A 27,104-nucleotide genomic window follows, 5' to 3' on the forward strand; every position below is an offset into this window, starting at 1 on the left:
AGGCCTACAGTTTAGCTGCTAGCCATCCTATTCGCCTTTCAAGTGTTTCTGAGTGGCATTAATCTCACAAAATGACAATCGAAATGAAATAATCTCTCTCCTCTTCCAGCATGAAAGAAACTCTTTCAGGGATTTTAATAAAGCATTACTTCAAAATCACATTCGGGAACCGGTTACAAAAGCACTTCTTCAGCTAGCATGCAGTGGTACAGCAGTGTAGATGTCAAAATAGCCCTTTTAATTGTTGTTTTTTTGCATAATTATACAGAAAATGTTCGATCGTATTGTAAAAAGGCTTTTAAGGCAAAGCGTTTCATGTTTCTTGCCAATGAGCAGAAATTCCTTTCGAGTAATTTAATTCACCAATTGACCCTTAGCTAAGCTTTGTGTTAAAACCTATTGTATTTTTTAGTTGACTGTGATGAGTGTTTTTCGACTTCGGTTTAAGGCTTTGCATTTTTTAAATCACATTACTGGGTAATTTAGCTATTTTTTTTAAAGGAAAAGGGCAGCTAAAATGCTTTGCAAATGCCTATTCCTTTCAGCTACATAAGAATAATTTCCAATTAATTTTGAAAACTGTGAGCACATTTAACTAAAAATCACGGAAACTCCGGTTAATTTCTATAGATGTTATGTAAAGCTTGTCTATGTTTCCATTCACCTATTTTTATGTGAATTTTGGGATACTGCATAAAGAAAAGAAAAAAAGAAAAGCTGGTTGGAAATGCAGAGATGTGCAAAAATTCGTAAAATTTGTTTTCTCGTAAATAAGGTCCCTTTTGAGATTCAGTCTCCTCTATTAAGACCAGGTAACCCTTTCAATCTCTAGCCTGAAATAGATATTCAGGTCATTTATGTGATGGTCCAAAATATTTTTTTTGTCTTTAGTAAGCAAAGGCTGTGAGTGCTGCCCTCAAAACACATCATTTTATATAACTAAACCATTTTGTAGCACTTGGTGATTAAGCATTCTATGTTCATTTGCCTCTCGTGAAATATTTCAAGTTTAGGTCGATGTCATCTTTACATGCAGCCAACGCGACTGGCCGTAAAATTGGGCCGAACATCCCCATTGAAAAATAATGAGGATTGTTGTTCTCCCAAGTAGCTAAACAACAACGAAATTACAAATCAATACTAAAGCAATAATGTCATCAATATAATCATGGTAGACATAGTAGCCATAACAATATAGATATTATTTCTCTATGTGGCATTATAAATAAAGACATTTGTGTTGCTTGGACAGAGTCAAAGGAAGCAGCGTGGATCAATCACCCACATCTGTGTCCCGATCTCCAATTAGCCACAGGATGTGGAAACACAGAGCCAGGAAGCCCGTCCCCAGCAGGTCTCCCAGGGCGGTCAAGTAGGGAATGGAGAAGTTGTCGGGATCCATCCCTCGACTCCACATCCAGTTGACCATCCAGTCTGCAAGGTACAGCAGGATCAGAACCTAGACGGAAAGACAGAATGTGTCAGTGTGGCATGACCAGGGAAATGCACAACATTTGAAGGTTGATATAAAGATATTTTCTTTTGCATAAAACAATTTTAAAGCATTTTTAATGCATCTTAACTGATAACTCAGCTTTGAATCACAGTGTCGCATGATTCAAAGGCAAAAACGTTTTTGAAATCAGTGCTACCTGACTAGAGAAAACAAAGAAAAAGGCTGTTGTCCTCACTTTTGCCAAATAGGTAGGAAAACTTTAACACCCATAATGCACTGGGCATGTTGCTGTCCAAGGCCACTCCCATCAGTCTGCTATGGATGCCCTTGACCAGTCAAATACCGCCTTGCTTTAGTAGGAAATACCTCTTAGCAAACTTTTAGTCATAATGGTGTCGACTTGTATTGTTCCCGGGTGCAAGAATTCAAAGAGTAAATGTTTAGCGGGAGTGTTATATCTGGTTTCCAGCGAAGGATCCAGCGAGTTGTAGGCAGCGGCTAAAGGCTAAAGAATTGTAAAAATAGAGAGAACGCTCGACGGAAAACCTGCATTTCAATTGGATGACTAAATAAAACACAACATAACATTCCTTTTAAACCTCAAATTTCCTTGTAATGAGGAATACAGTAGATGCTCAGGTATACCTGGAGCAGAGCAGCGGCCAGGTAAAATGCAATGAAGACGTAGGTGAGAGAGGTGTGTCCACCCTGCATTGAGTTAATGGTGTACAGGAAGACCAGATGACCAGGAGCGACCAGGAAGAAAAGCACTCTGGCAGAACGGGAGTTGACACCTGGTGAGAGAGTAAACGTTGAGCTAGTCTTCGCATGACCAAACGAATTAAGACACAATACAGGAAAGTAGGCTTCTATCAATATTTACTTATTACGTCTTTGCTAATAATAGGTCTGATGAGTGTGCCATATCTTTTCACTCACCTGACCCAAGGAACGAGCTCCAGGGAGTAGGGCATTTTATGGGGGTTGGGTTTGGATCCGCTAAGGGCAGGGCGTTCATGTGCAGGTAGGTGGAGATTCGACTGGCTTGTACCGCCACCAGATTGCCGCCCACTCCTGCAGCAGGGCAAAACAAACAACGTAAGCAATGATCTCCGGTGTGACAGTGAGCTGTCAGAAACACTGACACGATATGATAAGGAGTTGATAAGGAGTCTTACCGTTGATGACGGGCGTGAAAACCGCCATTCCGGCAAAGTTGGGGTTAGATACCGTCTTATCCAGAATGAGGCCTCCAACACTGTTTCAAAAGCACAAAGAGAATAAATCTATTTTTAACGACACAAAGGTACTGCATCTATGGTGTGTCAGATAAATGATTGACATATCGCTGTCAGCCGCAAGTGAGTAATCCATCCATCATAAAGAGGAATGAGGAAATGAGCATCTTTATCTTAATCAGTGTTTTCCTACCTGCTGATAGCCATGGCGATAATGACAGGCTCCCACCCGGAGTACAGCACTTCTCGGGTGGACGGTATCCGCCGGGCGATTAGTACCCAGATGGGCGTCAGGGCGACAAAGAAGGCACAAACCATCGGGTTGGCATAATCGTTGAATTCTGGAAGGAAAATGTTTATTCATTTAAAGTTAGCTAAATTGAATACATTTTCACATTCCATGTTTATAAATGACAAATTTATAAATATGTGTAAGTATAATATAAAAAAATTTAATAAAAATGATATATATATATATATAATTCTTTATATTTGAAAGTCGATAACTGATATATTGGCCGATAAATCTAAATCCAAAGTTTTATATAATTTTTGAGAGCTTGATCACAAAAACAAAAGTTTCACCATTAAAAAGGCCGATAATGATAACATAAATGTACATATATCAGCCGATACCGATATGGTGGCCGATATATCGTGCATCCCTAATATATATAGTGCTTTCAAATTGATGAATCGCTATTAAACGCATCTAACATAAAGCTTTTTGTTTATATATTATATGTGTACAAATATATAATACATATCCGCACATATATTATGTAAACAAAAACTTTTATTTTAGATTAAATTAATTGATTGAATGCCTAAATGTCTTTTGAAACTTGAGGGATGCTAAAATGAAAGATTATTCATAAATTAAAAATAGGTCTAACAAACAGTACATTTAAAACTATACATTTACATACAAAAAAAAAAAAAAAAAAAAACCCTGAAAATAATACATTATTATTATGTTGATTCAAGTTGAAGCCATGATAAAATAATGGTCTACATCTACATTCTTCAGATTGAACTGTCATGATCAGCATGTTTAATGCAATACTTAGGAATTCAACACCAGTTCAGACAGTTTCAAAACCAAAGTTAGTTTAGAAATCACAATAACACAACATTCTTTTGGTTGTAATTTTGCAGCAAAGATGAATGCTTGGTTGACCTACAGTTTTCACTTTGGCAGTTTTAAATGTTTACATCCAGACGGTTTGGTCTTGTGAGGTTTGATGAGACGTAAACATGCAATCATTCTTTACCATAATGTTTCCATGTGCACATTCTCACTTCAGTACAGTTCACCACACATCATCAAAACACCCAGGTGTTGCCACAAAAAAGCTGAACTAACAATAGATGTGTTCTTGTGTCGTTTCTTCGCAATCCAAATGAGAAAATGTCCTCCCACTTAGAGCGTGTTGTCGCTTTATGGGTCTAAAGGGAAAGACTGAAGAGTGTCTAATGTGTATATGAAGCAAGCACTCTGAGATTAAAGACACCCTCAGTGCACTTCAGAAACCTGTGAAGCACAAGCCCCAACATGCCCCGCTACGCTCTAATGTGACTCAGCATGATGACTGTTTAAACATATTACTCATGAGAATCAAAAGTACACAAAAATCACGATAACCCTCATCAGAAGTCTTGATAAACTGTTCGGTGTTCTGTTTGAGTAGATTTTACAATGTCATTTATTCCTGTAGGATCATGTGACTAGTTGATTTGCAATCGTTTGTAATGATTATTAGTGTTAATATTTAATATTATTGTGGAAAGCATGATACACTTTCAGGATTCTTGAATAGAAAGATTAAAAAAACAACATTTATTTGAAATAAATTTGATCAATTTAATGCATTCTTGATGAATAAAAGTATTAATTTCATTTAAAAAAAAAATATTGACCCCAAACTTTTAAACGGTAGTGTAAATATAAATATAATGCTTATGTGCATACTGTAAACAAGCATATACACAAACTTATGCTTACTCTTATATTACAACTGCACTCTTTCTTCTGGATTTTTAGCTTTACATTACTGTAATATATCTGTGCGCTATTTTATCATTCATTAAAAGCATGTGTGTCTTATATTATTGTGAATGAGTAGGTGCACAGACTGAGAGCTTGCAGAAAGCACATTTCACTTCCTCAGCATAGATGCGTAAGTGACAAATAAACCTGAAACCACCTCTTCAAACCGAGAAAGTAAGAGCTTGTGGTTTTCAACTACGCAAAGGAAAACTACCACTGTAATGCTGGGTGACTGACAGGAGTGATAAGGCTTTCTAATAGTAATGGGAAGTTTGTCTACAATGATAGTGTTAATTAAAGTCGGGTTATGGCTGTTAACCTGCAAAATGTCAGGGTAGCCATATTAATGTGGTTTCAATACAGTATAATGTACATGAAACAACTTTAAAATTGAATTATGATTATTTCATGAAAAATGTTGGTTTTATTGAATTTTTATTAAAAAGTAAAGGAAATTGTGTTATCTTTAAACCACTAAGCAAGTGTTGAGATGCCATTTCCTCCCTGACTGGAAGTTCCTCTGCAAAGCAAAGAAGGTGGCACAATGTGACTAATTAACGAAGATAATGAGTTTTGATGTTATCTTCAGTTAGGTTATTTTCAGCTGCCGAGATAGATCCATATACCTCCACTGAACTCGACTTGGTCCAAGAAAACGAGAGGAACGAGAATTACGTTTCTAGGGCACAGGGTTCATAAGTTATACGCTAGAATGTATGTGAATCTACAAATCTAGTGTGCTTGCTCATTTATCTGCCTGCACTTGGGTCACAAAATGCACTGACTGTAGATATCCGATTACGGCAGTGTTCCCGAAGAGCTCAGCCAAAGAACTGCGGCATTCACTCACCGAGTTCCTTATACAGGCCCGTGCTGATGCCAGCCAACAGGGCCAGGGTGATCAGGTCACCAAGACTGGCAGCAATGGGGGTGGCCACGTTGTCTGGGTTGATGCCAACCTTCCTGGATGCAATGATAACCCCGATCATGATAAGACCTGGCCAGAAGAGGAGAGGAAAGATTTGTCAAGTTAGTGTTGAAATGGTGGAATTAACACAGGAGATTGTGTCAATCCCAAACAATGGAGACCAGGCATTCTTAGTTTTTGATACCTCCTGTTTGGAGGATATATTTCCACTCTAGTGTTGAAATGAGACCTCAGAGCTGCTTTGTCTTTCCAGGTTCAAAAACAAGCATTAGCTGTTACTCACCTCAGCTAGTACATTTCTTTTTAGATGTGAAAACATTGTCATAAAGTCATCATTTACTCACCCTGGTGTTGTTCTAATGCCCTTCTTTCTTTTTCGGAACACAAAACACGATGGAGACTGCTTTCCTCTATAACTGTGCAGTAAGCGGTCTCCATCGTCACTGACCCCTCTCATCCTGTGATACCATTTGTACGGTATTTTCAATGTATTAATTGTGTTTTGTGATGTGTGTGATTGTATTGTGTATATGTGAGCCTTTTAACCAAAGACAAATTTCTATCACTGGTTGATAGATAATAAAGTTTTTTGAATTTGAATAAAAAAAATATCCCACTTGTGCTCGCCCATATAACGGCAGTGAATAGCGACCAGCATCAAGCTTTTTAAAAAAGACACAAAAGTATCACAGAATGATCCCATTCGACATGTGTCCTATATTCCAAGTGTTCCAAGTAAGATTTGATGAAAAACAAACTAAAATTGAATGTATTATTAAATGTGAATCCTGAGCTTGGCCGTTGGTCTTCTGTGCTCGACTGTGTGTTCGTGAGACTCTTTTAGCGCCGCAGTTCACTCTGTGTCACCCAGAAAAACACACAAGTTGTGAGAACCCAAGACATGGCATGAAATACTATCCATGTACTTTCTATATCCGTTGTGTTCGTCGCAACAACAAGTTATCGCGTTCACATCTGTCAACTCTCATTCTGACCGTCATCAGACAAACGGAGTTCCGGTCTGGAGATATTTAACACGGTTAAGAAAGTACACAAATACTTTTGTGGGATTTCTAGGCTTGTTTATTAATCTTGATTCCTCAAAACTTTATCTGGGTGAAACGGAGTGAACTGTGGCGCTAATAGAGTCTCACGAACACAGAAGACCAACGTCCAAGGTCAAGAATTTTGTTAAATAATACATTCAATTTTGGTTTGTTTTTCTCCAAACCCTATCGTATACCCCTAGAACACTTGGAAAATATGACATGTGTCACATGGGATCATTCTGTGATGCTTTTGCATCTTGTTTTAAAAGCTTGATGCTGGCCAGAGCGAGAGGGACATTTTTAAAATCTCTCCATGGACTTGCACCCCAGTACATTACTGATCTACTCCATCCTTACACTCAGTCACGGTCCCTGCGGTCCTCTGACAAGGACCTGCTCGCTGTCCCTAAGTCCAGGCTCCGGACATTTGGTGATAGAGCCTTCTGTGTTGGTGCTCCGTGACTCTGGAACAAGCTTCCGCATGCCATCCGCTCTGCCTCCTCTCTAACAACCGTTAAAAACCAGCTTAAAACGCACCTCTTCACTGAGGCCTATGGGCTTTAGCTCCCCTGGCTTCTCACCTCTCTCCTCTTATCCCCCTCCCCTTTCTCTTGTTTTTTGTTAAGCGTCCTTGGGTTCTTTGAAAGGCGCTATATACAGGGTTTCCGCGGGGTCTTAAAAAGTCTTACAAAGTCTAAAATTCTGAACTTTAAATTTAAGGCTTTAAAAAGTCTTAAAAACAGCCAGATTTTCTTCCTAGGTCTTAAATTTCATTTAGTCAGGTCTAAAAAAAGTGTTTACCCTCGTTCATTTCCAGAAACCCTGGCTGCAGAAAGTTATTACAAAGTAGCAAAAAAGTATCGAGTTGTAGCCTACAAAGCGGAGCCCTAGAGCAGGGGTCTCCAACACGTCGCTCGCGTGCTACCAATAGCTCGTGGCTTGATATGAGCTAGCTCGCCAGAGGCCGTTCACATATCGCGTCTTTTGCGCGCTCAAGTTTGTTCAAATGTAGGCGCACAGCAAGCGCGCTCATAATTGAAGCGACGCGCACATTTTTTTACCAGGCGCAACGAGATGAAAAAAATCGCAACTTTTCAGAATGCCGCAAACGCACCGCGGGTCATGTGACAGGAACCAACCAATCACCCCTTTCCATAACAACATTGAAAGCTCAGTCAACATGAAAGATGGGGGTGCACCCAAACACTACTAATAAATAAAGCTAATGTGTAAATGTCAGTAATTTATCTTTGACTCATTCTTTTTATAAAAAATTATTTAAAGGCTGAAATATGAGGTTTATCTTTGTATAAAACCTTTTTTGTCAAAACTTTATTTGAACTTGTACATGTTAGTAGATAACATGTTGCAAGACACTCTTTTAAAATCTGGCCATCATTTTTAATGGTATTTTAATGTTTACGTAAACAAAAAGTGCACATTGATGCTAATCAAGTTGTTATTTGCTGTTTTTCGACATAAAACTTGTTGAATTGACTTCATTCTGTAGTATTAGTACTTTTTGAACAGGATTCTGTGATAACCGTGATCATTTTGGTCACTTTAATCATCTCATCATTTCGTCTCTAGTTATGATCAACTAAAATCAACAATAATTGTGTTTTTACAGTATAATATGCAAAAGTACAATTTTCTATTAGAAAAATATCTACCTCTCCCTCTCTCTCACACACACACACACACACACACACATCAGATAATCCTAGATAGATAGAAAGATAGATAGATAGATACTCTAATGATCCCGAGGTAACTATCTATCTAACTTGGATAATGCAGGTCTTAAATTTCAATCTTTATGGTCTTAAAATGTCTTAAAAAGGTCTTAAATTTGACTTACTGAAACCTGCAGAAACCCTGTATATAAATTAAAGTTATTATTAAAGAACGACGGGCATACGGCATTAGAACAACACCAGGGTGAGTAAATGATGACTTAATTTTCATTTTAGTGTAAACTATCACTTTAACATGACTTGGTTTACTACTTACTGTATATTCCATATTTTTTATGAACATGCAAAAAAAGTTTATCTATTTTTTTTTAAATGTAAACAAAATATCTCACAAATGTGGCATTATGATCGGATTTTGCTTTTGTAGTAAAAATATATATAAAAGTCTTAAAGCTACTTCACGAGTTCACATCTACATATAATTAGTACAATAAGTTTATGCGTATTTGGCGTGCTGTCCGGGGGGAGGGCTCCGAGCTCGGAGTTAGGCCCGAACCCAGAGTACTCCCCCCAGTTGGTAAGTGTAGATGGAACTGTAAGTGAGGAGATGGGGTGGAGGAGGGATGCTGACAAACTTTCAATGAACAGAGATAGGTCTGCTGTGAATTTATACTTTGTCATTGAGTTGATTACTGATTAATCTCCAGCTGTGCATAATTTGGTTAATTATCTGAACCTGCTCCTCCCGAACTTTGTTAATAAAACATCATTTAAAGAAAATATACCAGGTCTGTATTTCTACATTTCTAAACATTGTGTTTTTATCATAAATAATTCAAATGATAATTTGTTGTTGGTCATCTCAATACATACACAGCACATCATATCTTGCTTATTTTATTTATTTTCTCTTAAAATGTACTTAACATGCTGCACTGAGAAGCCATCTAACTGCAACGTTGTAAAAACATTTGATGCTTCCCCGGGATGTTACCCCAGACACAAATTAAACTACACAGTGTCAGGTTCCTCAACTCAGAGGTACAGTAGATGACTCAACCTCTCACCTAGCAGCAAAGAAGCGATGAATGCGGTGGCCACACTGCTGGCACAGAGCAGGACGGCATGACCCATGTTAAAATTACCCTCTGGAATCCAGCCAAAAATGACTGCAGCGATGGAAGCCAGGAAGCCGACCACAGTGGCCTGAACCTGAAAGCAGGAAGGACACAATGAACTCAGACACCTCTTTTGGCCATCATTCCTGAGGTTCAAAGTCTTCTGTCCCGTTCATGTCAAGTTTACTTTGATCTCTTTCATCATTAGTGCACACATGCCATTATTGGATTTTAGGGTAATTTCCAAGAAAAAGATCACCCAATCATTACATAATTGTTTAGTCCAGCGTGCAATCTGGAAACGTCAAACCTCACATGATATGTGACTCTGGCTTTGCTCATTCTGTGCAAAAATCAAACAGATTTTTAGGACTGACAAATCTGATCTGTTTCTTATGAAATCACTGACTTGTTTATTCATTCAATATTCACAACACGTACAGTACAAGGACAAATTGAGGAAAATATGTTTTTTGGACAGCTTCAGTCAATACTATGACGTTCAGTATTGTTATTGTTAACTAATGATCATTTTTGGTCTTTTAAATAAAGCTGAAATAAAATAAAATGGAAATATTAGAACTTTGGAAACTGAAATAAAATTTGATGAAGTTGAAGTACTACAATTACTAAAACTTAAAAACTAAAATTGAAATGAAAACTGAAAATATAAAAAGAAAAGCTAACTGAAAATATTCATAAAGACTATAATATGATTTAAATAATACTCAAATATTAAGACTGAATAAGACGTGTTAAAAAAATGTATAACTAATTTTAAACCACATTTGGATGTGGATCTAGTAGGTAAACATTGGATTTCATGTGCTTATTTCATAGTCAGATATGCCACATAATCAGATTTTCACTGTTTGTCTGAACAAAGCCTTTGTGAAGTGTAGAGTTGGCATGTACATTAGACAAACAGGATTGATATTTTTAGAAGGTCTCCAACCTGAATTAGTGCGAGGTTTCCCATGATCATTTTCCACATATCCTTGGCGGTATCCATTTGTCCAATATTAGCCTGGTGAGATGGGGAAAGAGAGAACACAGGAAGTCCATTTACAAATGTTCCCATTATAGTTTAACCACGGCACGTTCCTCTGAGCGAGTCTGCAGCACTAATCTCGCTTAAGAGTTCAAATGCCGTTTTATTTTTGCAATCAGATTCAACATGCCAAAAATCTGACCTAAAGTTAACTTTCTAAAAAAAACAAAAAAAACATTAACATAATTTTTAATCAAAATGTTATAACTTTCTCTGCCTCTGAAACAACTTAATAACTATTAACCAACTAGATTTTTCATTTACATTTTCTAAAGAAGCTGGCCTAATTTTTTTCAGAATCTGGATATTTCTTCAATGTAAATCATTTTCATCCGCCAGGAAAAGAAAATTAATATCTTATCGCTTAGAAAATCTGCATGATTCGAGGAATCATTAATGTTCGTAGCGCAAGCTGAATACTTTGGGTTATGGGTTCAGCCCCGTCCTACATTCTTTCCCACTGGATATTCTGTTTCACTCACATGAAATACATGAAACGCTGTCTTTAAGTCACTAATGTCACTAATAGTGCTGATACCATCCTCATTAAACTGTGATGTTTCCATGAAAATGAAACAATGAAACATACATTGCAGGAAATGTACATTTTGCTGGTGCTCAGTCGCCTTGGACCCAGTTTCCACAAGAACAAACAGTGGTCAGTTTACAAGACAAAAGAGGGTTTTATGAGCCGGACAGATGCATCTCATCCTCCTCTCCCCTACTTATCTCATCTCTCTCAGTGCAGACACTAATGTCAAGTGGCCCCGGCCCTAAAGGGGGTCTTTCCCAACCTGGACCCACTCAGCTGGGCCAACACCCGGCCCTAAAGAGGGTCTTTCCCAACCTGGACCCACTCAGCTGGGCTAACACCCGGCCCTAAAGAGGGTCTTTCCCAACCTGGACCCACTCAGCTGGGCTAACACCTGCCTCAAGAGAATATCTTAAGAAACATAAAAATTAAAAACCTCTAAAATAAAATGTTTTGTGGTTTGTAGTTCATGTCTATTAGCTCTGAGTGCATCTACAGGGTAAAAAACTCATATAATTTCACATAAATCCAAATAAAAACCATCTGAAAACCAGCATGTACAGTAATAGCATACAAGTTATGGGCTATTGCAATAAATACTAGCTTACTACTTACTCCCTACTAAGTAATCACATGACCCTATTACAAATCAGTCCATTTATAATTTTTAATAAGATGATATATACAAAATGATGATGTGTGTGTAAATATATATATATATATATATATATATATATAATATATACACACACACACACACACACACACACACACACTGTAACATAATATATTTCCTTTTATGATACAATTGTGTGTAAAAATGTCTTAACTCTTTTAAAAAAACAGGTTAATTTGTTCATTTGGAATGAAAGATGAATTCAATCACATTGCATAGTGGAATATAATAGATACAGTACAATTGAGCAAACCGTAGGGTTATCTGGCTATTCCATGCATACTGAAATTTGCATACTGCGCACAGAATTAATACAGATATGGTATAATATGGTATTTCAATTGAAAAAGGACAACCCCTTTGATGTGTTCTGCCCCAACTTCCTATTTCAATTGGGAATACATCAACACTGCATGATGTCTGAAAACGTACAGCTTGGCAGGCAATTTCTAAAATGCAAATCTAGTACAGCAGCCCAACACACAAATGTGAAGTAACCAGTTCTCTTTCCTAAATGAGACAGGAAGTAGAATAGCCCAAGTACGTGTGCAGAATGCATTCACAGAGGCCGACAGCCCAGCAGTCTCTTTTAGACATTCAGTGCACCTCACTGTAGCCTTTCATTATGCTTCAAAAGAGCTGTAGCACTTCTGAGCTTCCTGTGAACTCCAGCACTTCACCGCTTTAAAAAACTCAATTACACACTGCATGACAAAATAAACCAGATTTTTAACATCTAAATAAAAAAAAACCACCAAAACAAAAAAACACGAGTGCGCCTTGCCAGTACAAAAGTCGCTGAAACAATGCAAGGACGTTGTCGGTGGTTGCCAGGATCAGTACGTTTATTTTGCCATTGTTAAGGTGTTTTAAATGGTTTTTCACACGTTAGTATGAGAATGCTTTAGGCTGTTCTGGATGGTTGCTTCCAGGCCCAAAACAGCTCAACACTCGAGTCAATCCTTCAATTTAAGGCAACATTGTAACCTTTTTTAGAATCAGGATTTTTGCCTGTTTTCTATTAGCCATTGATGGAATTTTCCGGCTTTCCATGTTTTCACTGTTATATGGTACAGAATCTCTGGATCCATAAACAAGCGAAGAAGTAGCAGAAACAAGAGATAGAAGCATTGCTTACGCACATAAGCTAACGCAATCATCAAACTGCATATAAAACTGTCTAACGTTACCAAACGAAATGTCGAACCCATGAAGAGGCACAGGACTGTAAAGCTTTGAGGTGTTGATGGACCTGATCTACTCCATCCATTTGATCATCGTTCCGAATAGTCTTTGACAAATACGTGATTTTCTCAGCTTTTTGTTCAAAATGTAGCTTTTTTCAATGAAACTTACCTACATTAAAGTGTTGATTAAAAAAAATGAAGCTAGACTAAGATATGTTTTTTTGTTGTTGTTGTTTAAAAGCAGAGGCTCTGTTCTTTCTTTTGATATATATATATATATATATATATATATATATATATATATATATATATATATATATATATATATATATATACGATCAGATTCATACAACAAAATATTCTGGGGGCCATGAACATTTTGTGAAAATTATCAAAAATTGCTGGTGTTGACTTTTTTTTTTATTAAACGCTGGCGGGGAAAGAGTTAAAAATGCATAATATGTATATATATACACACTTTTTTTTTTTTTTTTCTGGAAAACAAGACAAAACACTGGATTTTTGTGCAGTGTATCTATTTTTGTATAGACCTCACTATATTCAGTTAAATAAATATTTGTTACATTCTAGTATATTAAATTAATAATAATAATAATAATTTTCAAATGAATTGATCTTATTATAGGATTTTTGTTTTTTTTAAACACTGACTAAACAGAATTATTTAAAAAAAATTGTGTGTGCAATATAACTACTATTTTTGAGATGTTTGATTGCCCAACAGACAGAAATCACAAATGTGATGCCTTAATAATAATAAAAAATAATAGAAAAATAATGTTTGAGGTACATGCCAAAGTTTAATTCTTAGGGTTCAGGGTTTGTGTGACCTATAGTATTAAAAGCCTCAATACTTGATTCTGCGTGTCTATAAATCATTGTTGTTCGTTCACGTTCAGTGTTCACCAGGCAGTAAAACATAAATTCTTTCTATTTTCCTTCAGTCTGATTTCTGTTCTGGCTCAAACTACAATAACAGTAAATTAGCAACACTACTATATTACAAATATCCTGTGCAACAGGATGAAGGAAAAAGCAGGCAGGAGAGGCCATTAGTGGGGCGGTTGTAGCCTAGGTTTAAGTGAAGTGAATGCATGCATGTATGTGTGTGTGTGTGTGTGTGTGTGTGTACACAGGGGCTCCATGAGGCAAAAGGAAGGAGCTCTTGAGTCGATGCCAACCGCCTGCTACTCTCTGAGGTGACCCTACTCCGGTGATCATGCTGATTGTTCCGCAGTGCGTCCTGACAGACACACACACACACACACACACACACACACACACACACACACACACACACACACACACACACACACACACACACACACACACACACACACGAGGGGTAAAAACAGAGCTGGCTCGGCTACTTCCACTGCTGATGTAAATAGTTCACCCACAAATTTAAATACTGTCATTGTTTACTCTCCCTTATGACTTAATTTATTCCACTGAACACAAAACAATGTGCTGGTCCAGGGAATTACAATGAAAAGAGACAAAAATAAGAAACGGATCAGTATGATTCATAAGTGAATAAGTCAGACTGGTTTTGTGAACCATAATAAAAGATTCATAAATAATAATTATCTGAATATGAATAACGGGCTTCGCCAGAGGGAAAGACCTCTTTCCTCACACAAAACTATAATATAACTTCAGGAGACGTGAAATAATTCACACAAATCATACTTTTATGATAATTTGATGATGCTTTTTGCTTTATCTTCTGTTTGCAACTGCAAAAAAAGAAAAATGGAAATCTGCTCAATATCCTTTTGTGCTTTACAGAAAAAAAGAAATAATACAAGACTGGAATGATTTGTGGTACAAGTAAATGACAACATTTTCATTTTTCAGCAAACCATTCCTTCAACAGTCTGCCACTCACTGATAAGTTAGGGTCCAAGTGACGACGATAAGCGATACGCAAATCATTCTACAAAACATGGTGGCGGTACACTTCTACAAGCCAATAAACCACACAATTCTGAAGCAAACATAGGAGGAACCTCTGGCAGAGGCAGCGAATGGAGACTCGTAGAGTTTAGTCCGGTTTTTGTCCACAAACTCAGATTTAATGACTCTGTACTGTGGAAAGCTGACATTAACATTTTACCAAGCAAGCACAGGGTTTACGGGATGTAATATTTAATAGGATAAAGGGCTAACACCCTCTGACTTAATATAACTGGAACACTGTATAGCATGCGGTTAGTCAGCTTCCAGGCATTGTGGAATGACACAAACACAAACAACACCATCATTGTATAATAAACTACCTGATATTTAAAAATAGCTAGACTCAGAAACAAAATCACGTCTCTTTCTGGTAAAGGGAATATTTAAATTAAACTTAAAAATGAGCATTACAATTTTTCAAGAGCTTTCATTAAATATCAAACCAGGTTAAACGTTTACTTTAAAGTAAAGCTGTGCCATATTTATTGAGCCATGGTGCTCATACATATTGACCATTTCTTCATTTTACTCGTTTTCTGTCCTCTCTCAACTATACTATACGTGTTGGCATGCATCTGTCATGAATGACAATGCTTGGGTAGTTCACATTAGTCCATGTTGATTGACTTCAACTGTCTTTCCCTCAGCTTTTGAAGGTTGTTGGCGTGGTCTAGTTGTCTTCCTTTGTGAAGTCGAGCCGTCCACTGATCCCGATTCCTTGATGCTACGGTCCAGGATTCAGGTTGTATGCCAAAGTCTACAAGATCTCGTTTGAGTACATCTTTGGGGCGAAGCTTTGGTCTACCAGTGTGACGAATTCCCTCTTCCAGAACGCCATGGGAGGATAGAGTGAGGGATGCGGGATGGTGGCATTCTGTTTACATGTCCTGCCCATCTGAGACGAATGAATTTGAGCCTTGATGATAGAGGTCCTGAATTAGCAATCTTAAAGAGTTCCTCGTTTGTCATCTTGTCTTCCCAGGTTACCAAGTACCAGTACCAAATCTGGTACCCAATTCGAGATCAAGTGTTGCATTTCGAGTCATTGCAGAGAGCCCATATAGGTGAACTTCTCAACTTCTTCAAGGTGGGTCTCATTGATTGTGAATGTATGAGGGTCAAGGGCCTGTGACATTGTAACAGTCTTTTTCAGACTAATGGCGAGTCCAAATTTGTCACATGATTCGGCAAATCGATCAGGATTTGAAGCTGATCCGGAGAAAGCAGCATCATCGGCGTAGAGTAGTTCACGCACAACACATTTCTGGGTCTTGGTTTTAGCTTTGAAACGAGACAGATTGAAGAAATGTCCATCGTTACGTGACAATAGGGAGACACCACTATTGTTGTCCAGTTCTTCATATGCTCTTTTGAATACATAGGAGAAGTAAATACCGAACAGTGTAGGCGCTAATACACAGCCTTGTTTTACACCTCGACTGATGGGAAACGTACCAGACAGCTCACCGTCAAACTTCACCCTACCCAGCATACCGTCATGAAATGACTGAATCGGTAAGAGTATATACATACACAACCGATTTTTTCATGCACATAAAGGCTGCATTTTTTGAAAACATTAATATTGTGATATATTCTTATATATGTATTAATATTATTAAATCTTCAGAAATCATTCTAATATGTGAATCTGCTGCACAAGAAACATGATTAATAATCTTATTATTATCCATGTTAAAAACAGTTGTGCAGCTTAATATTTTTATGAAAACCATGATGCATATTTGTACAGAAAGTTTTATTTGAAATACAAATGTTTTGTTACATTACAAATTCACTTTGGATCAATTCGATGCATGCTTGCTGAATAAAAGTATTAAATTCCTTTATAATATATACTTAAAATAATTTAGCAGATATGCACATTTAAAAAGTACAGTGTTTGTCTTCCAGAAAATCTGCCAAAAATATTGATGACATTATATTGTCTCTTAAGCTTTGTTCAATAAAATGCTCGGTAGCATAATAGTGTAAGAATGTAGCAAAACAGCAATAGCAAGTATCAAATCATAGCTATTTTAAAAAAAGACACGCCTATTGATATGTCCCATCCCAAATTCCTGCTGGAATAGGAAATACATTGACACAGGACAGAAAATTTGATAAAGCATTACATGGGGTCATGTGGTTCTAATTCATGCTATGAAAGGAATTCAATCTTTTCTGAAGTGCCGTAAGAGCATTAAAAAGCAACAGTGCTGTTAATCTGCTGATAATTAGCAGTGGGCTCTGAGATACAGCATTAAGCAGCGAAACACTTACTGTAGATTTACAGCACACAGGCGACCTCAGGACTGCGGGGTCGACGCTTTCTGTTGCTCGTGAATCACTTTTTCTGAGTGAGGGTTTGCACCTAATTTAAAGTGTTTAACAAGTACAGGTATTTAATCAGGATTTAAAGAATGAGTTAACCCAGACAATTTCACATCATTTACTTACTCCCATGTCATTCCTATTTTTCTTAATATCACAATATGACTTGCAAGTGAGTAAATGATGAAAAATTTAATTTTGGGGTGGCTTATTATCTTGCTTGCTCTCGTAAGTAATTAAATGAAAAACAATGTCATCCACAGCGTGCAAACACTGCTCCAAGATGTAACCAGCAAACGTGGGCTGTGTTCTGATTAAACATGTAATCTTGTGGCAGGATCTCACAGAACCACAGCCCAAAAGAATGTCTGGCTCTGAACCACAAACCTGGCATATCCGAGTCTAGCCGAGACACATCGAGTGCAGGAGTAACTAGGGGAAGTGTACGGTCATGTGCTTAACAGGATTAAAATGATGTTAATTTGACCATAGTGTCCTGCATGATGTCCCATTAAGCTCTGAGAGAATGGGGCAGACAGCCCAAGTTATTACCCTACTTTTAACATACTTCAGTGAAGGACAATGAAGCTTTGTGAAAACGTTTAATAGTGGATAACTGACCTCACATTGTTGCTGCTTACAGACATATGTACATTCAAACGCAAGTAAACAAACTCGATTTCTGAAGAAAATGTACGCTCATTCAAAAGTTTGGGGTTGGTAAGATTTTGTAATGTTTTTGGAAAAAGACTGCATTTATTTGAACTTATCGAGTAATATTGTAAAATTTTCTATTGACAACAAAGCTGAATTTTCAGCATCATTACTCCAGTCTTCAGTGTCACATGATCCTTCAGAAATCATTCTAATATGCTGATTTGCTGCTCAAGAAACATTTGTTTGTTATTATCAATGTTGAAAACAGTTGTGCTGCTTTATATTATTGCGAAAACCGTGATACATTGTTTCAGGATTCTTAGAAAGTTCAAAAGAACAGAATTTATTTGAAATAGAAATATTTTGTAACATTATAAATGTCTTTACTGTTACTTTTGATCAATTTAATGCATCCTTTTTGAATAAAAGAATAAATGTCTCATACTTATCTTACCCCAAACTTTTGAAAGGTAGTCTACGTGTAAAATGTAAGCGTTGTTTGTCTATACAAAACTCATCGCCAGGCCATTGTTCTGCAGTTCCTGGGGTGTTTTTGGTAGTTTCTAAGTAAGCAACAACATAGTAAGAATCCAAAAAGCCCCGGCAACCCCACAGCAAATGTTTCAACACAGTGTCATAGAGATGAGTTTTTTGTAAGGCAAGTTAAAAGTGTAAGACATTTTTATCACCTGATGATCACTTCAACACCTCCACTCACCAATCCTTCCTAAATGCAATTGCCCTCAAACTATATTTCAGTCAACGGCTCTTTATCTAACCCCTGTTACGCCAATATTTTCCTTCAAATGAAAATATAAGTGTAGTTTCTACAGCAGCAGGAATGATTCCTCCTGATTCCTGAGGAATGATTCCATCTGAGGTTACATGAAACTCAAACACACCTCTGAAAGCTGCACAAAGGCTTAAGTAAACATTAGTCACCATCCAGACAAAGGAAGACCACGCAGGTGAAATTGCGTCATGAAATTCTGACGAGATGGTATCTCAGTGATACGAGTCAATAAATATGCTGGAGTACATACAGTTTTTTGATCAGTATTCCTTTAAGAGTCTTATTTTTATTCTGTTTTATCAACATTTATCTGTTATTCTATTTTTAAACAAAAAATGGTTTAATCATGCCCATTGGAAATCTAATGTTGTTCAATATTAAAAGACTTACCGCGGTAGACAGTCTGGACGCAAGGGTCATCTCCAGGTTCCCTTTCAGGCCCAGGAGAGCAGGCACCAGGATAAAGACTTCAGTCACCTCTGTGAATACCGTCCAATGCTATTGAGAAAGAGAAACCTTTTAGCTATAATCACTAAACATTAAAGCCTAACAACAACTAGAGATATTCTGCAAGCCATGTTGGAACTAAAGACCCTGTGATCCCATGTTTGTGATCTTCTCAACAATATCTCACAATGTTCAGCCAATTTACCAAAAGATCTCAATATAAATATCCTGTTGGTCTTTTTACTTTTATGTGTTAACTTGTAGGGCTATCATTTTTAAATAGGGAAATCAGAACTTGCTAAATAATCATGATAATCAATAATCAAACACGAAAAAGATTTGTAATAAGATTGTGGATCGTGATCCTGCCAGAAAGAAAAAGTTATTAGTGCTGTCAAATTGATGATTCATGATTAATCACATTTAACATAAAAGTTTGCAATAGGATTATAAATATATATACAGTATATGCATTTTAACTGCATGTCAGCAATCGACTTGTTTGTGTCCATTTCTATTTTTGCAAGGAATTTTAGGAAAAAATGTAGACAAAGTTTATACAGCACAGCACACTTAAATATATCTCCTGAGCTACGAAAGAGCAACCATGAAATCATCTTCTGTGGAATCCTTGCATGTGAGATTAAACACTAAAAAACAAACACACTTTTCCATTTATAACCAAGTTTCCAAGGGGAAAAGCTCTGATAACACTGAACTTATCATCTGCCAATGTTAAACTCAGGCCAATTTCAGGTCTATTGCCGCCTCCGTCCATTTGAACCTCTTCCAAGCACCCGACTTGAGATGTCTGACCAAGTTGATGACTCTGGTAACTGGCAGGCTGTTTTTTTTTCCATTAGGCTGCGGTGCCTTCGATGCAATGCAGCAGCATGCAGTATAGATCAATACATAGAAGGAGTGCTTATCTTTAGACCCATTCCCACTGGTGCACAGCAATTACAGGCCTGACACTGACTAGCTAAATCAATTCTAGCAGCATCTTGTCAGCACATGGAGAGAGCGAGAAAGTGTGGCGGGCACTGCTAGAGAAAGAGTGAACGGTAAACATAACACACAACAACACAAAATCTCCTACAAATAGCAGCAAAAAGCAGTAGTTAAGGAGTTTGAGCGGTGCAGCTTCCAGTAGGCGGGTTTTAATGGCCGTTTCTTTTTCCTTGAGTCTTTGGCAGTGCAGGGGCCACTTTTAAAAAAGGACGAACATCAATTGGGAGCTGGCGCCCAGCCACTTTGTCTTCGGTTCCCTTTGACTGAACCTCCTCTACTCTGTCTATCTCCCTCCCCCAGAACGATGTTGTCTTCAGGGAACAGAGCAGTCCTGGCTAATGCCTCCATGTGCCTCCCAGGGTTCTGCGAACTTGACGCACAGCAGTGCAGGCATGCAACCGGAGGGGGGCTCGGATTGCAGGATTGTGTAATGTTGGCTGGCAACGCTCCTCGGTTCCAGCACCTTGGTCTCCAAGGCTCAGAGTATAAGGTCACAGAGGAATTCTGAAGACACACTACCAACCTGGGGTGTGTTTAACATCGGTGAACCTGCAGTGATCTATGTGCATGCTAAGATTTGCAAGATAAACTTGTCAATAGTACAGCAGCTTACAGGGTTTTTCCACAACAATTTTCGTTCCCAATGAACCTTACAGTGGGCAGTTCTTCATAGTCAAAGAACCCTTTTTCCACTATGAAGAACCTTTGGTGTAATGGAAAGGTTCCATGGATGTTAATGGATCTTTATGATGCCAATAAAAATCTTTATTTTTAAGAGTGTCTATTGACTGTCTATCTTCTGTGGAACACAAAAGAAGATATTTTCTTCTAAGTCTATGGGACATTTTTCCAAGGTTTTTTGTCCATCAGGGAAAAATGTTAATGCAAGATTCAGACTACATAATATTTTTGTCTGTTACGATAGTCACTGTGTCAGATTATGCGATGTTGACTCCTAAATTCTTGTCATGTCGTAGACAAGAAACACCTCAGACTACACGTTTCTTCCCGACCAATTATCGCTTGACGTCTTTAACGACGTGCGTGATGTCATTGAGATGGTGGAACTAGCGACTGACTTCCGGAAACAAGAACGTAACAAACAGTCTAAACTAAAATTAAAATTGAAAATATAAAAATAAAAATAAAAGCTAGTTTAAATATTAATAAATACCTAGCATTTAATAACACTCCCAACAATTCGGGACGAACTACACATCATAGATAAATAAAGATAAATATTAAAGGGATTGAAACCACTGTAAACCAGGGTTGTCCGGTTGGAACTAATCTCTGCAGGACGGTAGATCTCCAACAGGATTAGGCACTCCTACACTAAATCCAAAGTAATATTGACACTAGCCTTGGCAACGCCACTAAATAATCACATCAAACCTTACACGTTAATTGTTCAAGGAAATTAGGTGATTTTTGTGTGTTTGCAAACAGAACAAGTCACTAGTTTGATCTTTGAGACACTAGGAGAGAAAAGAGGGACAATTTCTGACCACAGTTACTCCACAGGACGTCTGACACAAAACTTGCTGTTTGCACGAGAAATCAGTCAACTGCACTCGTGAATAATAGAAGCCAATCATGTGATCAAACCTTAAATTGAACAACACAGAAATTTGCAATAAGCACACGGAGGGTTAGGACAGGACATTAGGCTTGTCTGTCTACATTGATTGAAATCTGTCAAGATGCGATGACGACGAATGTGGTAAACCCTGACTGGCTTCCTGTAAGGCCTTAATGTTTAGTCTATCCTCCTTGTGGTAAAAATAGTTTTTCACACATTCAAACTTCAGCACAAACAGGTCTGACAAGAGGTTTTCTAGCACAATACATTCCACATCAGCAGGCTAAAAGGCGAAATCACCAAGCCGGCTGAAAAACAAGTTTCCACGCTGGTTAAGACTACAAAGGGTGTGGAGCTGTAGTGAGCTAAAACCTCATAAATTCTGTACGTCAACAACACCTAGTGAACTCTTTCACACAATTGGTTATAAAATGTATTTACGCCAATCCACAGGTCTACACCCTTTCCTCAGAAAACAACAATAAGTAATAAACAATCACTCTTTGGATTTCAAATGTGATTTCTATCGTTTACTGAGGAAACTGAGGAAGTGAGGTAAGTATTACATGGAACAAGACACGTCTTCAGAGACTCTGTGCGTCTATCCGCTCTTGCATCTAGTACCCAGGGTACAACAGAAAGTCATATGTCTTATCTGTAGAGTAATGCATTTTCAGTAGGTAGTAGTACAGATACTAGGGGTGTAACGATACCCTCATGTCACGATTCGATACATATCACAATACTGAACTCACGATACGATATTATTGCGCTACTCCAAGACATATGATAAAAGGTTAACAAAAAATTTAAGTTTATTAAACTGATAAATTTGATATTACATTGTGTGTATAAATTAATAGTCTTGGACTTGGTGCTGGAAACCCAATGCACAGTACAATAGAGACACCAGAATAACAATATTCATGATTCTGAAGCTGAAAATACAGAATTATTTTAGACGAATATGTTTCTCTGTCACTGACTAGATACATTTAAAATAATGTAGGCCACTTTTTTACACAGATATTCCCCTATTGCATTATTATACATTATATTCAACATTTTATATAATATTTTAATGTAGTACTGACACTAAAACTCTGAAAACTTACATTTTTTCTCACATAGTAATTTTTATTTTGGGTGAACTATTCACGATACATATTGTTGCATTTTTGTATTGCGATATATTGTGACACGATATATTGTGACACCCCTAACAGATACAGTACAGCACTGTGGAATTAGAGCAGCCAAGAGTTAAAAAGGTTTGAGCTAAATGTGAAAGTGATATGACTGCCAATAAGACACTTAACTTATAGACTTCATCTTTATTAGACTGACCTTAAAAAACTATTCAACCTGTCAGCCGAGATGTGCTTATTTTTAAACAGACCAAACGTAAAAACAAGCACATACATGATTGCATTAAGTCTACTGGAAATCAATCAATCTATCTATCAATCTATCAATCTATCTATCTATCTATCTATCTATCTATCTATCTATCTATCTATCTATCTATCTATCTATCTATCTATCTATCTATCTATCTATCCATCCATCCATCCATCCATCCATCCATCCATCCATCCATCCATCCATCCATCCCGTGGCAATGTATCACTGTTGGAAAATAGACCCTATGTAGATTTCCATTATTTATAGACCTTACACATCCTCTAAATAAAAATCAACACCATTACACCCTTCCACGTGCTGTTGAGGACAAGGGAACCCCTTAGAATGGAGCAGCACATGCTCACTGCTTATTTGGAAAGAACCTGATGCAAGCAACCAGCATCTGAAGAGCGTAGCGCATGCTCATTTGAAAAACTCTGACTGATGGGCTTTCTGTCAATGGCTTCACAAGCACGCAAAACCTCAGAATGCGTGCCAATTAGTTTTACTTCTGACATTTGTACTGTACATGTCAGGCTTTGGTGTGGTGCTTCTTTTCAATAAACAAGATCAACAATACTGAAAAGTCTTTTTGGATAAAAATAAATATATTCCAGAAATGTTTTCCACATATTTTCCTCCAGAATCTTTTATAATTATTTGAAATGTTTTGTTTTATTTCTCCAACATTTACACTAAACACAAGGAAATTTGGTTTTACTCACCTGAACAATGTCCAGAACCATGCCAGCTGCAACTGTCCCAAACCCTGCCAGCAGGAAAGGGAACAAAACCTGGAGTCCAATGGAGAAGGACGTTTCCTTCAGTGGAGCCGGTGGCACCGGGCTTTGGTCCGTACTAGTGTCATCACTCTCATTGCTTTGGCTGGCGTTCTCCAGGAGTGCGTCCTCTTCCCTCTGGCCCTTCGCGTTGGCCCGACAGTCGAGGACCACCATGTCCGGCCGCTCGTTCTCCTGATCACCACGGTCCGGTAAGGAGGTCACCTCTGTGAGTTCGTACTCCCCGGGAGTCTGCGGCACCTCCTCGGGGTTGTCGGGTAGTATTACTGGATGGACAGACCCATTAGAGTGGTGGTATGCCGGCGGCGCCCCCTCCTTCTTCATCTCTATCCTTTCCGTCCCGGTGGACATGTCGGACAGTTTGTCTTGATCTTTCGACCAGAGTACCATGCGGAGGCCTTAGGATGAAAAGTGTCAATTAAGAAGAAATTAAGAAGCTTGAAGGTCTTACTTAAGTTTAGATCAGCCGTTCACCTGATCTCTGGAGATAGTTTATCCCATTAAAGACGGCTGGTGCTGATGAATGAGTCTACAGGTCGAGGAAGAGAGGCAGGTGCGTTCCCCGTCTCCAGGTTTGTGTAAGATCCTGCCTGAACTTGGGTAGCATGCAGATTAAGTTCCCCATTCAAAGCAAATTTTCCTTTAAAACAACAACAGAAAGCCGCATGTTAGCCTGTGTGCAAAAAAAAGAAAGAATCCAAGTGAGTTATTCTTCACAAAAGGGACAAAGCTGATGTCCCGTAAGTGCAGAACGTCACAAAAATGAACGAGAAAAATGGGTTCTGAGGGTCCTAATGAACGTCCGATGCGTGTGTCTCTTGAAGGCACCTGAAGGCATCTATATAACTTTCCAACCAGCATTGGGCAGTTGGAGGGCTGGAGGCGTCTCGCTTTACACCACGTGGTAAAATGCTTTTTGAAATGTATTTAAAGGTCTCTGGAGCCAGGGTACTGTTACAACTCATTGAAATGGCTGAGTCTGATAAGGTCGACTTGTCACCTGCCAAAGGGAATGACACCTATTATAACTTCTTTAACGATTTAAGCTAAAAAAAAATCGATCAGATCAGCTCTGTTTGGATCAGAATTTCAGATAGATATACTGCAGCTATGTCAACCTACTAAATTATAAACTTAAGTTTAACTGCTGCCTTAATTTTAAATTAAATGTGAGTGAAGACCTTTTTTCTACTTTGAATTGAATGACTTAATAAAACCAAGCTAAAAAATTTAAACCCCCCAAAGAAATTGCACATTACAAATAATGAAATATTTTCCACATTATAACATGATGAAAACTTCACAGTATAGAGACAGACAGACAGACAGACAGACAGACGGATGACAGACAGACAGATAGATAGATAGATAGATAGATAGATAGATAGATAGATAGATAGATAGATAGATAGATAGATAGATAGATAGATAGATAGATAGATGGATGGATGGACGGACAGACATAGATAGATAGACAGACAGACAGACAGACAGACAGACAGACAGACAGACAGACAGAGAGATAGATAGATAGATAGATAGATAGATAGATAGATAGATAGATAGATAGATAGATAGATAGATGGCAATCAAAACGGCTTCGCTATGCAGTTTCATGACAAACGCGTCAAGGCAAGTATGACGGGACTCACTTTCCGCCGGACGTAAAAAGTTCATAAACTGACAATGACGTGATATACTTTAAACATGAGTCATGACGAAACATTCTGGGCGATTCTTGAGAGAAACAAGCACCCAGAAACGTCTTTTCGGGACGGCAGAAAGAAGGGAGTATACGAGCCAACAACAATTTGCTCATTACCTCCGCACTGAAACAAAATCCCTACTTAGTAGTCCGATCAAATCCAGCGCAGCATGGGACGACGTAAATTAACACGGCTCGGTGCTACTTCACACGTATATCCTTCAGTAAAGAACGTTTATTCCATTCATGTAAGACTTATTCTACACTTTATACCAATTGGAACAAAGTGTAAAAACAGTTGCTGTTTTTCAGGGCTAAACAGTGAAAACTTGTGTAAAAGTATCTGGCACGAATCAAGGTTCCTCTGTGGTTCTGTCGAGCACTTAAAAGTTCAGCAAGAACCCCATTAAACCCCCCATTTTGGGTCTATAAGGTTATTGCGCTATTATGCGGTTTCGTTTGAATTATAAGTTCTTTCAGTTCTCTAAAAAATACTTTACATCATACAGAGAGATATGATGTTTAGATGACTTTTAGATGATGTTTAGTGATCTGACGTTTAGATGACTTTCTGAAGATAAACTATAGCCTAGAATGAAGTTCTTAGTGGAACTTCTGCTAGGGTAAAAAAAAACAACTTTATTTTCTAATTGAAATCTTTACATTTTTAAACAATAACAATATACCTATATATATATATATATATATATATATATATATATATATATATATATATATTGGAGTATAAACTATACAATTTGATAGTTTTAAATATTTTACACAACTAATGTATATTAGACCATGAGTTAATCACGTGTGATTTATGGCTTTTAAACACATTATTAGAATGGAGCTTGTGCAGTGTTCGCATATAACGTCAACGGAGCATAATAAATAACAAACTACAATTAAACAGATATTATGTGTCATATCAGGTAACAATGTGGTATTAAAAACGCAGGTAAATGAATCACCTCTGGTCCTACCTTGGATTGAAGACACTGCGGACCTGCTGTCATTCTCCTGTCACTCAGGCGGAACTCTGCCCTTATCTATGGTTATGGAGCCGGACCGTGATTAATCAGTAACCTCTCGACTGAGGCTGTCAACTCCGATCCGTTACATTGTTCCATTTGACACGCGCTCGTTCCTGCGCATCTATATGACAGGAGGAAGTCGCTAGGCGGGCGACGCTGACGAAAATTTCGAATCCTACTATGGAAAACGCTTAGCTCATGAATATCTAATAGATCTCACAGGCGTTGCTTGGTAACTGTTCCGGAGCGTCCAGTCACGCAACGTAATTATTATTCATGAACCCAAGCCTTCGCCCTAGTAGGATTCGTTCCTTCCCGAACTGACTAGAGCAGAGTCTTATTTTCAGCCAATCAGAAAGCGGAGCGTCA

At 37.8% G+C, this 27,104-nt stretch overlaps 1 protein-coding gene across 2 annotated transcripts; it reads right to left on the reverse strand.

The window, feature by feature from the left end:
* Positions 1-96: 96 nt before the first annotated feature.
* On the reverse strand, positions 97-26,893 carry slc41a1 (solute carrier family 41 member 1). 2 transcript variants are annotated; one of them, XM_084396026.1, is made up of 12 exons: positions 26,685-26,893; positions 24,468-24,633; positions 23,919-24,391; positions 19,140-19,247; positions 10,492-10,563; positions 9,486-9,630; positions 5,595-5,741; positions 2,888-3,035; positions 2,635-2,714; positions 2,396-2,530; positions 2,102-2,250; positions 97-1,459 (listed from the first exon to the last, which is right to left on the reverse strand). In XM_084396026.1, exons 3-12 carry the CDS (start codon positions 24,381-24,383, stop codon positions 1,274-1,276), a joined length of 1,635 nt encoding a protein of 544 aa, XP_084252152.1. In that variant the 5' UTR covers positions 24,384-24,391; positions 24,468-24,633; positions 26,685-26,893; the 3' UTR covers positions 97-1,273. The 2 variants fall into 2 exon arrangements, with proteins under 2 accessions (XP_084252152.1, XP_084252153.1); XM_084396027.1 differs by having other exon boundaries at positions 26,673-26,783.
* Between the last annotated feature and the right edge of the window lie 211 nt (positions 26,894-27,104).

The sequence above is a fragment of the Rutilus rutilus genome (assembly GCF_951802725.1).
Source record: "Rutilus rutilus genome assembly, chromosome: 22".
Taxonomy (NCBI): domain Eukaryota; kingdom Metazoa; phylum Chordata; class Actinopteri; order Cypriniformes; family Leuciscidae; genus Rutilus; species Rutilus rutilus.

Coding starts and splice junctions, on each gene's coding strand:
- slc41a1 (XM_084396026.1), bottom strand. CDS start 24,383: ATGGTACTCTGGTCGAAAGATCAAGACAAACTGTCCGACATGTCCACC. Junction 19,248..23,918: donor TGGTTCTGGACATTGTTCAG/GTGAGTAAAACC, acceptor CTTTCTCAATAG/CATTGGACGGTATTCACAGA. Junction 3,036..5,594: donor GGGCCTGTATAAGGAACTCG/GTGAGTGAATGC, acceptor TTTTCCTTCCAG/AATTCAACGATTATGCCAAC.